Source organism: Drosophila sechellia, chromosome 2L (genome assembly GCF_004382195.2).
Source record: "Drosophila sechellia strain sech25 chromosome 2L, ASM438219v1, whole genome shotgun sequence".
Taxonomy (NCBI): domain Eukaryota; kingdom Metazoa; phylum Arthropoda; class Insecta; order Diptera; family Drosophilidae; genus Drosophila; species Drosophila sechellia.
Window position 1 is genome coordinate 18,708,367 of NC_045949.1, and position 13,931 is coordinate 18,722,297.

Below are 13,931 nucleotides of genomic sequence, written 5' to 3' on the forward strand. Positions count from 1 at the left end.
AAATTAATTAATACACCTTTCTGGTTAACAATTTTTGTTGTCTTTTATTCTTATGTGTCAAATAGTAATTTATTTCATCGCATTCGTTTTATCATTTACGTAGTTGCTGCTTTTTTTTACTGACATTTCTATTTGGTTGAAATATTTTTGGTTTTTGTAATTCTTTTATTCGTTAGATATAAATACGACATCACGTTTTCGTAATTGATATTTCTCCTATGCAATTTTCTTGTATTCCTATATAAAGCAATAAATAACTTGTTGATGTTTTTGTTGGTTTTGGTTTTCCGGGCAGGGCCTAACCAATGTTGTGCTCGCCATGCCCCGCATTTGTTTGACGCTATACAGACTTAATTAATTTAAAATTCAGTTTTAGTTTCCATTCACTATACACAAATATACAATATTTACAATAAAATATCAGGGCTACGAATCTAAATGATAGAGCGAAGTAATCGTTCGAAACAGATAATCATAACGCCTAGTAACATTCAAGCCGTGTCAGGTGTATCTTCAAGCTAAGCCCACCTTTTGGCAAACCGAAGTGAAATCAAGGATTTTGAGCAAATTGTGTTTTGGATTTTTGTTTTCGGTGTAGGCTTCCCAAGAATTAAGAAGGCTTAGGGCATAAACAATAGGGTGTGGATGTGTGGTGGTGAGGAGGTGTGTGTGTGTGTGTGGTAAAGCCACGCGAAGCGTTGCCACCTTTCTCAGGCGCCAAGCATTTCCGCTCATGTTGCTGAAGTCTATGTTGCAGCACGCCAAGTCACATGTTGCTGCATCTAATGTTGTTGCTGTTGCTTTTCCTGTTTCTTTTTCTGTTTCTTTTTCTGTTGTTTTTTCTGTTTCTGTTGCTGCTGCTGCTGCTGCTGTTGCGAGCGTTCTGTGTGATGCCGCTGCTATAGCTACGACGAATGTGGCTGATGCTGCTGCAGCTGCTGGGCAGCGGCCAGCAGCAGACTGCGCGACTGCATCTCAAAGTAGCGCAAGAGCAGATTCGAGTATCAGTAATGTACGCCGGGCGCCGACGGATTGGGGGCGGTACTGACGCTCACCCCGCCGCTCCCGCCGCCACTGCTGTTGTTGTTGTTGTGGCTGCTGTTGTTGTTCGCATTGTTGTTGGCGCTGGTCGTGTTGGTGCTGCCCGAATCGCCCAGCCAGGAGTCGGGGCTGGGCGGAAAGTCGGGGTATCCCTGATCGGGACTGGAATCGTTGCTCAGATCGGAGACGTTGTTGCTACTGTGGAGGCGGTGGTGCGCCTTGCTGGCATGCAAACTAGACCCAACCGCTTGATCTGAAAGCGAGGCTAAGGTCATGAGTTCTGAGGAATTGGAAGCACCAGGACAGCAGTCACTCACCTATGTTGGTGTAGACAATGTTGTCCGGATAGGAGCCGAACGTGTGGCCCTGGCCAACTGGCGGCGGCGAGCGACTGCTCGGCGGATACTGCGACGGACTCGAACTGCCGTGCATGTAGGATCCGCGGATGCTGTGCGGCGAGGCGCCCTCGTCCAGGCCCAAATTGACGGTGCTATAGCTGTCGTTGCTCAGATCTGCAAGGAGTGGAGGTGGAGATTGTAGCTGGGCGGTCATAGTAAATGCTATCCAACAAATATGACAAATTACACTATCACTTAATGGCATATCTAGAAATATTTCAGCTATCTAATACTGGAAACCTTCAGTTTGTTCAAAAAATAATGGCAGTGAACTTTGAAATTCTTTCAGACAAGTGTCTACTTGACAATTTACATACAACCTAGACACCCAGTCTAGGCTCAAGCACTCACCGTGGTGACTGAAGCTGTCGTAGTCAACCTTCAGCTCATCCTTGTCGAGGAATTTGTCGGTGCGCGGCGAGCAGTTGCCCTTCATCGAGCGGAAGTACTGGCTCCAGCGCGTGCGGCCCGCGTCCTTTTTCAGTCGCTTCTCCTTGGCCCGCCTGCCGATGGATAAGAGCATAGGTAAAGCATGGGAAAGTAGGGGCAAACGCAGTAGGACGCACCTGTTCTGGAACCAGACCTGCACCACCCGCATGTCCAGGCCCGTGTCCTGCGAAAGCTGCTCACGTACATGGCGGGCGGGTTTGGGGCTGTTATTGTAGGCCGTTTTCAGGGTCTCCAGCTGCTTGGCGGTGATGGTGGTGCGCGGTCGCTTATTCGGCTGATCGCCGTCCAAGGAGCCATCCAGATAGAGTCCTAAGTGGCAGAGTCTACAGATTAGAAGGAGTTCTACTAGTTGAATGGTAAAAGGATGACCCACCCTTGGCCTTGGCCTCCTCGTAATCCCGCTTGCAGATCAGCTTGCGATCCTCCATTAGGTAGAACTCGTCGCCGGTGTTAAGGGTGCGGGAGCACATGGCGCACAGGAAGCACTGCAGATGGTAGACGTTGTCCTGCGCCCGACGCACCACCTGCGTGGGCGGAATGCCCATATCACAAGCGGAACACTTTGTACCGTAACGTCTGTTCGACCCGAACATTGGCAAGTGCGACATGGAAGGAGATTTTTCATTAAACCAACTTGGCCTACCAAACGTCCAACGTCCACCCACTGCCAAGGACCTTGGCATTTGAGAAATTTACTTACTTGAAGAAGTCCTCCTTGCAGAAGAGCTGGCCATTCCGCGCGAAGCACTTGTCGTTCAACTGGCCATGGCACTCGCTGCACTGCAGGCACTTGGCGTGCCACGTCCTCTCCAGCACTTTGAGGATGAAGCGGTCGAGGATCAGCTCGTGGCAGCCACCGCATTTCGGGATTGTGGCTGTGGGAAGACGGAAGGATATCCAATTAAATGATATCAATGCTATGATGTAGGATGGGCTATTCCTGCACAGGCGTTAAGAGTTTTCCGTTTTCTTTACCCATTTTGTTCTTAAAATTTTATTTTTTCGATTTCGTTTCAGTCAAATATTTATGCCTATGCACGCACACAACCGAGTCAAGACAACTGTTAATTGAGTTATTTTAATCAAAAATGAATTTGATTTTGTCGTCTATTTAAAAAGTCACTATATAGAAAAGATTCCGATTAGAGCGTAAGTATTGAAAAACGAGAATTGTTTCTACCAAAAAGATTTTCAAAGAGATTTTAAAGAAGATTAGACTTCCGTGCACATATTACAGTTAAATTAAAAAATCAAAATGTTATATACAAATATATATATATTCTCTGATAGAAAATAAAAGTGATTATCCGATTATAACTGCATTACACATTGTTTTTCATTGCAATATTTTAATTTTATAAGAAAAATGGAACTGTGCTGAAACATATTAATTAGATGTAAATAACATCGGCTTTGATATTATACCTTTGGAAAATTAATCAAAAACCAATTAGTAAGCTGTTGAAATGGCATTTGTTATTAAACTTTAATTATTTAAATTTAGAAAATAGCTCGTATTGCGATTAAAAATTATATTTAAACCGCGAATTTGATGATTTCCCTAAGTCCTTTTTCGCATTTGCAAAAAGAAAATAACACAAAATCACTACAAATATTCTGCTTTTCATAGCACACCCCTTACTCTTCTAATTTATATGTTTTTATCCACAACAACACTATACTTTCGATCCATATAAATGTAGATTCTTGACCGTTCTTTTTTCGTAGTCACACAACTTGTCTTAGGATTGACACGACCTATGACCCACTAGGTATATCAAACCGAGGTGGTTACCCTTTTTGCTACTTACATAGCAAAAACTCTGGCAATTGACTCAGGTTAATCGGCGGTACGCGATCGTCACATTTGCCATTGGACAGGAAGTCACTTTTGAACATCATTAGCTTCAAAAGTTCCATACTGTTGGTGGCGGTGGAAATCCCGACGCACTCTGATTGGATTCTTTCCCTATGCAGAGCAATCAACCATCACTTTCACAGTTTCACATTGTGGTTTCCTTTGGCTCAATCCACATTATGCTTGATTTTGCGCAAACTTTTGTTTTTTCGCTAACGAATTTCGGATTTAGTTTACTTTTTATTTGTATTTTTCGGCTTGGCTTGTTGTCTACCGTTATCACAGAACTTTTAGCTGCACGAATGACCGGGCAAAAAAACCGAGCGGCAACTTCGAGGCTTGGAAAGCAACTGACGACTAACGGCCCACGATTCGGTTGCTTATTGGAGAAGGGGGTGGACTGGAATGCAGCCACGCACACACACACACACAGGGTCTGACATAATCACAGCTGGAATGGGAAACCCAACCCTTAGCGCTTCCAATTGGAAAGCCGATTCAGCTGCACCCTGTGCCAAATGTGTGCTGCTGTTGTTGCTGCTCTGGCTGTGCCAGTTTTCCAGACTGGCCTTTTTTCGCTGTTTTCTTTTGTACTTTTTCCCTTTGGCCTCAACAATTGAGTTTGGGTTGGTCGCCAAAAACAAAAAGCGGGGAAATTGCATTGTAACACTTTGCCCCATTCCATTTTCCACTGACATGCGTGTGCGTGTGGCGTGCGTATGTGTGTGTGTGTGTGTTACAGGGGGTTTTCTTTTGGCTTTTTTGTGTGTTTGTGCCTGGGATTGGTTGTTTTGTGTGCGTCGACGTCGCCTGCAGTTTTCGGGGAGTGGTCTCTTGAAAAGCTCTGTTCAGCTCGGCTTTTTTGCCAGCACGCGCGCTCTCTTTCTGGCACTCGGCCCACCTCTATTCCACTTTCGAGGTCTCTCTCTCGCTTTCGCATTGTTGGCAAATTCGGTTGGAAAACACACTGGTGTGCACTAAAAATACACATAAATATGTTTGCATTGTTCTGCACTGCAGTTCGGCCGACTCTTCTTCTACCCTGTCATATCCTGCCCGTACTTTCGTATGTGTGTGTTTTGTGAGTGTGTGTGTGTTTGTGCGCACTTGGCTGCCATTGCTTATTGTTGTGTCATTGTTTCGTAACTGTGAAAATGACCTTAAAGTCGTTGAATAGCTGACTGACTGACTCCGACCGACCGGCTGATCGAGAGCAACGTCTGCGCACCTGCCACCCAGGAACCCCTACCCCTACCCCTGACCCCTAGCCCCCACGAACCCCCTTAGCCCTTAACCCCTAACCCTTTGCAACTAAAAACCCACACCGAGAAACTTCAATCAAAATGCTACAGATTTATGCTTAATGTTCAAAATTCTATTATTCTACAATTCAAAATAATTTGTTTGAGAAGTGTATACAGGAGTATCGAATGACCATATTGGAAATATAACAATTTGTTCTATTCCAACGATAATTATTCTTTTCTTTCAGTGTAATGCTGAGGGAACTTTGATTTTGAAGCGCAAAACCTTAAATTCCAATGAACTCATGCTATAGGTATATTCAAAATTCAAAATTATATTTAATAATTATTAAATTCATTTTCCTTGGATTATCTTAATGCAAAATGTTGATGCCTAACTCAACAACGTGTTGTGTCAGCAAGTTCGGTCCGATATTTTTCTCAGTGCATTATAGCACTCTCGAGCGCTTATACCGCCCGTCAGTCAGTTTGCCAGTCGGTTGGTGAGGCGAGACGAGACGAGACTTATGGCTATGAGCTGCCAAGTGGTCGGCGCTCTCGGCCTCTTGGTTTCGGCCATTTTCCAAAGGCCAAAATAATGTGCGTAGCCAACGGGACTCGCACCCACACACACACACGCATGCAAACGAGGAAACCCACACACTCGCATTTGGCATTCGGACTTTGGAGAGTTTATAAAGGCTCTTCTTTGTAATTTGACTTGACAGTCTGGTTGGAATATATGTATCTTTCTGCAGTTCTTCCAGGCTTCTCAGATTTTATTAACAATGGCATTATACACTGAACGACAACAGCTTTTTTTAAAATACAAGAAATGACAATAAAACATTTGACCTCGGATAGTAACCAGGATATATATTATTTTACAGGTGTCTCTCTTAAGAGAATAACATGAAATGAAGTTAAATTTGTGATAAATTTAAATTTATATATCTCAAATATTTTTGAAATCAGATAGCAGTCTGGTTTTGAAGCATCTTTGTTTAACTTTTCCTTCAGATATGTGCACTTTAAATTCGTAGTCTACTTCTTGGGGATTTAGCAAGCCCCGTTGAAATGGGCACAAGAATGAAAGCACACAATTGTGTTCGCCGAATGAAAGAAAACCGATACAAATTCATGGCAGACAGCGGACAGGACTCACAACAAAAAGAGCGAAAAAGAAAAGCGAATTTGAATGGCTGCCCTGGGCAAAATGGCGGCCTCGCAATCGAAGGCAAATTGAGCGGCACGCAGCCAGGCAAACAGGAATATACATAAGTCAACATACAATATATGTATGGTTTTATCCATGTCGCTAAGTATTACTTTGGACAGCAGGGAGCCGGGTTCCTGGACCCGGAGGGGAGCTCAACTATGCTGACAACCGGCAAGGCAGCCAAAGCCGGGATTACGTCTCGCAGGAGCCAAAAGCAGCTGTTTCCGTGGAAGCACATCGCTCCACCCCGATATTATGGTATTAAGCGGCCAGAGACAGGGCTTTCAAAAATTCATACAGCCAAAAAACACATGTCCACGACTTCTCAAGCTGGACACACGCATCTCCAGCGACTCGCCTTTTCTTTTTGGCCGAGCTTGTTGCTTAATCGCGACGGGCGAAAGACAAATGCTCATCAACCAGGTGGGCGGTGGGTGGTGCTAGGTGGGTGGTGGTGGTGGGAATGGGTGATACACCCACAACAAGCAACAACTACAACCACTTCCCCGATGAGGGTGCACTGGGGGTTGCGGGCACGCCCTGTAAAATGGCCAGCCTGCAGCAAAACAGCAAAATAGCAGATGAAACAAAAACTCGGCTATATCTCAACATAAAATACAGAGTATTATATCAACAGGAATATGGTATCGCACCACTATTTATATGCTCAAAACCTGTAAAGTATGAGTATTTTTCATAATAAAAGGTATTTCAGTACTACAAATAGGTCAACTCCTGTATCTATCATCTACAATTTTCTATTGCCACTCAACTTAGCTAACTGGCTTTAGAGTCCCACAAACCTTTCCTATCGACACAAGACTAGAAGCAAATAGGATAAATTTCTTGCAGTGTAACCTCTGGCTATATCCTCCTGGCTTTCATAGTTGCGCTGGAACTCGTGGCCCAAAAGTCCCTTGGCGACTTTAGCCTGTCGTGTTGCCTCAACGTTAAGACTTAAAAGCGTTGCCACCACCGCACTAATGCCTCGCAGCTTACTCTTCCATATTGTTCGGTTTATAATTTATATACACTTTTTGTTGCCACTCGGTTTAGCTGGTTGAGCTGGTTTAGCTGTCTTTCGAAGCTCACCACGTTGCCGAAAAATAAACATGACTAAAATGCCAAACCCAAAAATATGTGACACTGTTCTTGCAGTCAAATAAAACCATTTAAATTGAATAAACCCTAACAAATACAGTTTGTCTTTCCAAGGGAAGGGAAATCGATTTTTTAACTAGCCCGCTTCTGATCGATTCCGCGACATTATGTTATTTTGGGCCAGCGCTGACATCTGCTCAGATCCTTTCCAGGTAATTAGATTGACAACTTAATTGATCTGCCCCACCTCGATGGCCGCCAAGAGTGCCCACCAATTGCAGCTCGACGACTCCAAACAGCAAATGATTGTAATCAACATGAATGGAGTAAGGAGTATGGAGCTCGGACTCATATGGCCAGCTCGACTCCACCTCCGCCGCCAGCGGAGTCCGCGCATGGACAAACAAAAGACCCATTTAGATAAAGAGTCAAAGTCATAATCATAATAGAGGGCGGTGGGCCACTATTTATATGTATGCCCCCCCCCCACTGAAACATTTCTCCTGCCCAGCAGACCAACAGCAAAGTGACCAACTAAAAGTTATTACGCAACACCGATGCACTTCGAAAGGGGTAAAAAAATGGGGAAAACGAGGGAGCGAGGGAACGGCCAGAAACGATTGATATCGTGCTGCCAGAAGGCAGCGAACCAACCCAACTCATAGGGCAAAATGCGCGATAAAATATTGAAAGCACTCCAAAAGCATTAATAAAACGGCATCCGTGCTCCGTGGGCTGGGTAAGTGGGCACACGTGAACTTTACACCTCCGCCGTGGTCCGGGTCAGGAATAAAGTAAGGCCAGAAGGAGACAGGACTCGAGCACTCCAGGACACGGCAATCCCCGCCAGATGTGCCTTCATCGCGTGCGTGCCACTCGTTTGCCGCGCCGCACGCATCCATTAGGATTCAAATTGTGCGCGGTGGCGTCGTCCTCGTCCTGGTCGTCCTTTTTATGCGACGGCCTCGTCGACTTGCCTTTTTTATTTTAAGCACATACCCTTTGCCCGGGTATTTTCTACCGAAATATTTAAATAAAACTATTCGGAATAGTTTTGGCCAAAAACTACATATTTGCATGTGGGTTATAATATCCGTGCTTTAAGGGAGCATACTGAATTTGAAAAGTATTTAAAGGAAGCGTTTCCAACAACATAAACGTTATTAAGAACTTAGCTATTGTATCTGTCTAGAGATTTTGAAACAAAGAAATAATTACCTATACGTTTATATTGCTTAAAATTCTACTCTAACCTATCCATTAAACAAAATATAAGCTTCGGTGTAAAAAAAAAGATATATTTTCTGTACTTTTTCTTGAAGGGTATATCCACAACTTTTTCCAAATACTAAATTATTTTGCTGGGATGGGTTTAGTTTTGGCTACAATTTGACAGTTCAGTGGTTGCACGCGTCGTCACTTTGCATTGGAAAACCAGGGCGTCATCTGCAAGGACTCGTTGGCCAGGCGAAAGGACACGAACGCAATGCCCGCCGCATATTATCTAATTAGGCGGTACTTGTAGGCCACATTACGAAACAAAAAGTTTCGCCATTTGGGGGCAACAATGTACAAAAAAGTGGCACTCAACTTTATTTGGGGTTGATTTGCGGGCGGGAAACAAAGCGATTTGACTGCGGGTTCCAAAAAATTATGTGAAGTTGGTCAAGAAGAGACATTAAAAAAGTTATGAAAGCAATGCAAAGCCAATGGCTTTTAAGTTAGTAGACTTTGAGGAACTTTAATCACCTTCCTATATCATGGTTGCTTTAAAGGATAAAAATTGTTTGAAACCCTAAGAGGGAATTAAACAAGAAAATATTCATGAAACAATTTCAAGTTAATTTATTTTGATATTATTTTATACCTTAATAAAAAGCACGTTCTTAAGAATGGAAAGAACAATATCATAACAGATCTTACATTATATTCTCATCGTATTTGGATAGTAACAGTATTGCATTATATGTGGTTTTCCAACACACCTCCAATCACGAATCTGCCTTTCCCAATAAAATGTATATAATTCAGAAACCTTTCGTAAATTACTCCACCATCAGACTATTTTTCCGGTCAATAGATTTAGCTGAAGAAAGTCCAGTTGGATGGGTAGCTCCATCCTTGGACCGCCGAGTGGTGAACTATTTATCATAAAGCAGTGGCGGTGTGCAGGACAAAAGTGGAGATGGGTGTGGCGGCCTGGCAACGCCCCCTTTTAAGCTTTCCAGGACTCTTTGAGCGCGCGACTGGCAGCGCATCTGTTCCAAAGCATTTATCAAAATGTCAATGCAGCACTTAACCAAATCCATTAAGTAACTTCGCCTTAGCCTCCGCATCCGGATCCCCAGCCGCTTTTCTCACTCATTCAGTCGCTCAGTCGCTCAGTCAGGCAGTCCGTCATCCAGTCATCCAGTCAGTTTGTCATGCATTCATTCATCTATTCATTGGCCATAAAAAGCGCCGGCTATTGTGATCCGCCGCCCAACCGCCCAACCACCCAGCCACCCAGCCACCCACCAACCCATGGGCAAACTGGTAAATGCGTCCATTTAGCGGCAAACAAGCGACAGATCCGCTTGTAATCCTTTAAGTGTATGCAGCGCTAGTCATGGATATGGTCGGATATGGTAACGGGAATGGAGGACGGCAGAACGGGCGGCGGAGGACTCCTGGGGCGGGGCACTCGCACTAACGCACACAGACGCAGAGTCAGTCTGGTGACAGCAAGTGCAATAATTTGTTTGCAGTTTTCCCCGTTAAGTGCTCTATTTTGTACAAATGGAAACATCACCAGGCAAAGGAAAACGCTCTTGTTCGAGGGTGTTGCCGCTATCCTGGCCCACATCCTTCCCCCTCTCCCATACCCACCCCCCTGTCCATTCGATCACCCGCCCCTTTGGGCAGTTGTTGTTGTTGCTCTAACGAAATCAATTCGACAAAGTTAAATAAAGACGAATCGAGGGTGGCGGACAAAAGGACTCGCCCAGGACGAATTCGTGACTGACTCGGAGCAGCCTCATTGACAAAGTCAAGTTCCGAGTGGGAGGACTTGCAAGCGGATCTGGCACAGTGGTGGCAAATCACAAATTAATTAAGTGCAATTGAAGTTTTTAAATCATTTTTTGTGTAATTTAAAATATTTCATAAGCAAGGAAGTTAAATAATACAGAAAAGTTATACTTAAAGTGTTAAGATTTCCTCAGTGCGTCAGGATTTATCTAACATTTCTGTTGAGGATACTTCTGTTTACACCACACAGGACCAAGTGTTCACCCCACTCCGGAAATCCAAATAAGAAAGGAATTCCCGTTGAGCTCTCGCTTATGACAAAATCCCGCTGTTTGTTTTCGGAGTTTTACGAACACATAATATATATTCATTGCCTCTGCATTTTCGAGGACTTTGCCACCCCGAGATCCGCAGGGTGTTAACAAAGCGCAGCACCAGGCAGCAGTGGGTTAAGTCCTCGGGCGCATTGATGACATATTGGGCGCAACTCGGGGTACTTTGTGCTCTACATACCGTAGTTAATGTTAATGCTTTTAATGTAATAAAAGCATTTGCAGCGTTTAAGGGGCGTTTCAGCATGAATTGGATGGCTTGCTTCTCGGTCTGGAATTGGACAGGTTCTCGGTTTGTTCTCACTTGTTGCCACGATCGTTGATGTCACATGTCAGCAAGTGGATTTCGGACATCTATAGCTTGCGAGGATTTGGGATATGCATTTGGACAGATCCTATGCCAACTGACCTCATGAATAATCCTGTTTCCTGGTAAAAGGGAGCGCCCGGTGCCTTGGAAAACTGGTTTCAGGACACTCCCTCTTGTCGGCCAGGTGAAGACAGCCAGGCAAGTTTATTGTGCACCTAAAATGGGTAAGCTATAAAAGGAACGGCTTGGTGCTCAACCTTTCGAACTCACCTCCGACCTTCGAACTCCACAGGGGTTGGGTGCTCAAAAACTTTACGGTGGAAAACAAGGACTTGCTACTTTTCACGGCGAAGCTTTTTTGCCTTTTGCTGCAATATGTTGCTGATTATGCCGCTGGGATTAAGTGTCAGTCTACCCAGCTGCATAATGACCTTAATCAATTTCCCAGCAACCCTCGGCGTGGAGTTTTCAGCGGCACTTCAACTGTTGCATCCGTTGAATGCGACTGTTTGTTTGTCCGTCCGAAGATGGGAATCACTTAACACGGAGGGAGCGACGCCGGGACAGTCATCGATATATTGAACTAAAGCAAACGGAGCAATAAAAAAGGCAAATGCTCAAAGACCTCCTGTAACCAGAGATGAGTCAACTGCGGTGCTTCGGGGTCGAGGAAGGAGCAACCCTCGGCGCGCTAAGTGGACTCATCATCCCGGACACGCGACTGCGTGGAGGGCCCAACCCTCGGATAGTTATCATCGTCATATGGAAATTCTAGCCGCGTGGAAACTCCGGGAAAAACGCGTGCGGCTTAGCTGCGACTTATGCGCCCCCTCTTCAGATTTCCAAAGTGGAGTTCCGTTGGCTCTCTGCTGAGTTCGTAGGTGCGAGCCACGCACTTGACTTGTTAGCCACGTTAAAAGTGGCTCACACGTGCCTGCAATTAGAGCTGGAATGGTAACTCGATACGGAAACGGGTCTGAGCACTACTCGCACCACTTGGCCTCGTTAGCATGAAGCCAGCTTTCCTTACACTAAACATAATTTAAAAGGAAATGTTTAAACTTTAAATAATCAGTGGCTTAAATAAGAACGTTTCTAGAACTGCTAACCAAGTGAAAATAGTCTGCCTGTCTTGAATTTCGTATCAATTCTATTGAACAGCCTTTCAGCAATTCCACGAGTTTTCGTGCAGTGTGGGTGAGGTGCGTGTGCTCAGCACCATTAAGCTGTCTTAACCAGATAACTGCCCATCTCCGACAGCGGCGACGACGAGCAGGTTCATTTCCATTAACCGGCAAAGAGGCGTTTAAGTTAATAGCAATGGCCCCCAGAACTCCGCCCACTCCGGGCCATTCCGAAATCCGGAGAACGGTGTGCGGTGTGCGGAGTGCGGAGTGCGAGTACGGATCACGGACTCCCCTCCATTAGCGCGTGCCGTGCCTCAACCGACGGCGTGTTGCACTTTGGCTTTGCCACTTTTAGTGTTTCATAATTAAAAATGTTGCCGGTGTCGTGTGGTCGACCTGGTCTCCAGTTACCAGTGGCAGATACCACACCATCTGACTCCAGGCAGCCACCATCAGCTCATGCAATATTAAGTCACGGGGACGCACAGGACCCAAACCCCCACGACGATGGACCCCATCTGCAGCTGGGCCATTTTGTCGCCTGTTCCGCCGCCATTTGCCAAGGTGAAAGTCTTTTTGGGCACCTTTTAATGCGTTTCCTTTTAATTCCGGGCCGTGAGCACTTATGTCCTTGCCCCACCGCCCGCTCCCGCTTCCTGGTCATTCAAAGTAAGTGGCAACAAAGCGCTGCGACATGTTTACCTCGCCTTTCACCAGGACCTTCTTTATTATGCCTATTATAATTTACTTTATGCATTTGTTTCGTATTCCGTTTTCTTCTCCGGCACTCGGGTAGTCTGATTAAGTCTTTGTGGATGGGTTTCCTAGAACGGCATGTTGTTCTCCTTTCTTTGCCCCAGTTATGCAATTTGTTAATTGTGGTTCTTCATAATGGTTTGCCACGGTATTTTGCTTTGAAAGCAGCTTTTTTACAATTTCCTGCTTTGTTTCTGAACACTCCCATTTTAAATGTCCTTCCTAATATGGAAACTTTCAATTCTCCCACGTACTTATATTCCTTTCTACAACATTTCTAAATAGTTAACCGCTAAAAAAACTAAAAAGTAAAAAAGAGCCGCATTAAATTGCATGCTTTAACCAAAAATTAACTGTCAAATATGTTCGTTCAACAATTTGAGAGCAAAAACTGCTTGGCAGGACAATTGGACCAGGAAAAATGTGGGGCTGGGGTGCAAATGGGGGCGTGGCAGGGCGCAGTGCGGTCCGTGCAACACAATAACTTTTCAATTTATGGCGCACATTCCATCTGACGGCCATTAAACAATGGGATCCACTCGCCACACACATTTTGCTATTTTCCGTATTTTCATTCTTGTTTCAGTCTTGCTTGTTTCAGTTTTTCCTCTTTTTGTTGAAGCTTTGTAATGCGCTTGGCTTTCGGCTACTTTGCAAAAAAACATTTTGTTCGTCGACTGTTATTTCCCTTCTTTCTCTTTTTTTTTTTGTTTTTTTCTGGCAAACAAAGGCGCGCGCCCGTTGGCAGCCATTGAAGCGTCAAGTCCGAGCTGCAAGCTGACCAAACGACCACCGGCACCCTTGACCGTAGCTGTAAAATGTGGGAAAAAAAGGTTTACGCTTCTACGGTCCACGGTCCATGGTTTACGGGCGGAAAAGTGCTGCAGCTCCGAAGAATAGGCGACAACGACGACGACATGGAAGGCCCATGTCGGATGTCAGTTGGCGGCGAAGCGGAGAGTTGGGCCATCACTTCTTCAGTTTTGAGTGCTCCCCAGCTAGGTGCCCATCATCAATTGGGTTCGCCTCCTCCTCCTCCTTCGCCTCCGCCTCGTTGAGCCGCCTTTATGGTTATGGACGGCGATT

General features: G+C 45.0%; 1 protein-coding gene across 5 annotated transcripts in view; it reads right to left on the bottom strand.

Annotated features, from left to right (window-relative positions):
- Positions 1-24: 24 nt before the first annotated feature.
- The window catches only part of LOC6614646 (LIM/homeobox protein Lhx4), a 28,582-nt gene continuing 14,675 nt past the window's right edge, over positions 25-13,931 (bottom strand). For 2 of the 5 annotated variants that reach the window (XM_032725194.1, XM_032725191.1), the window contains 6 exons: positions 2,590-2,764; positions 2,263-2,474; positions 2,006-2,198; positions 1,791-1,942; positions 1,359-1,553; positions 25-1,294 (listed from right to left, as the gene is read on the bottom strand). In XM_032725194.1, coding sequence (XP_032581085.1) covers positions 1,005-1,294; positions 1,359-1,553; positions 1,791-1,942; positions 2,006-2,198; positions 2,263-2,474; positions 2,590-2,764 — 1,217 coding nt within the window. In that variant the 3' untranslated portion in view covers positions 25-1,004. Of the gene's footprint in view, positions 1,295-1,358; positions 1,554-1,790; positions 1,943-2,005; positions 2,199-2,262; positions 2,475-2,589; positions 2,765-3,700; positions 4,211-13,931 lie in introns of those variants that run through there. The other 3 variants (XM_032725203.1, XM_032725210.1, XM_002039037.2) reach the window with 3 other exon arrangements.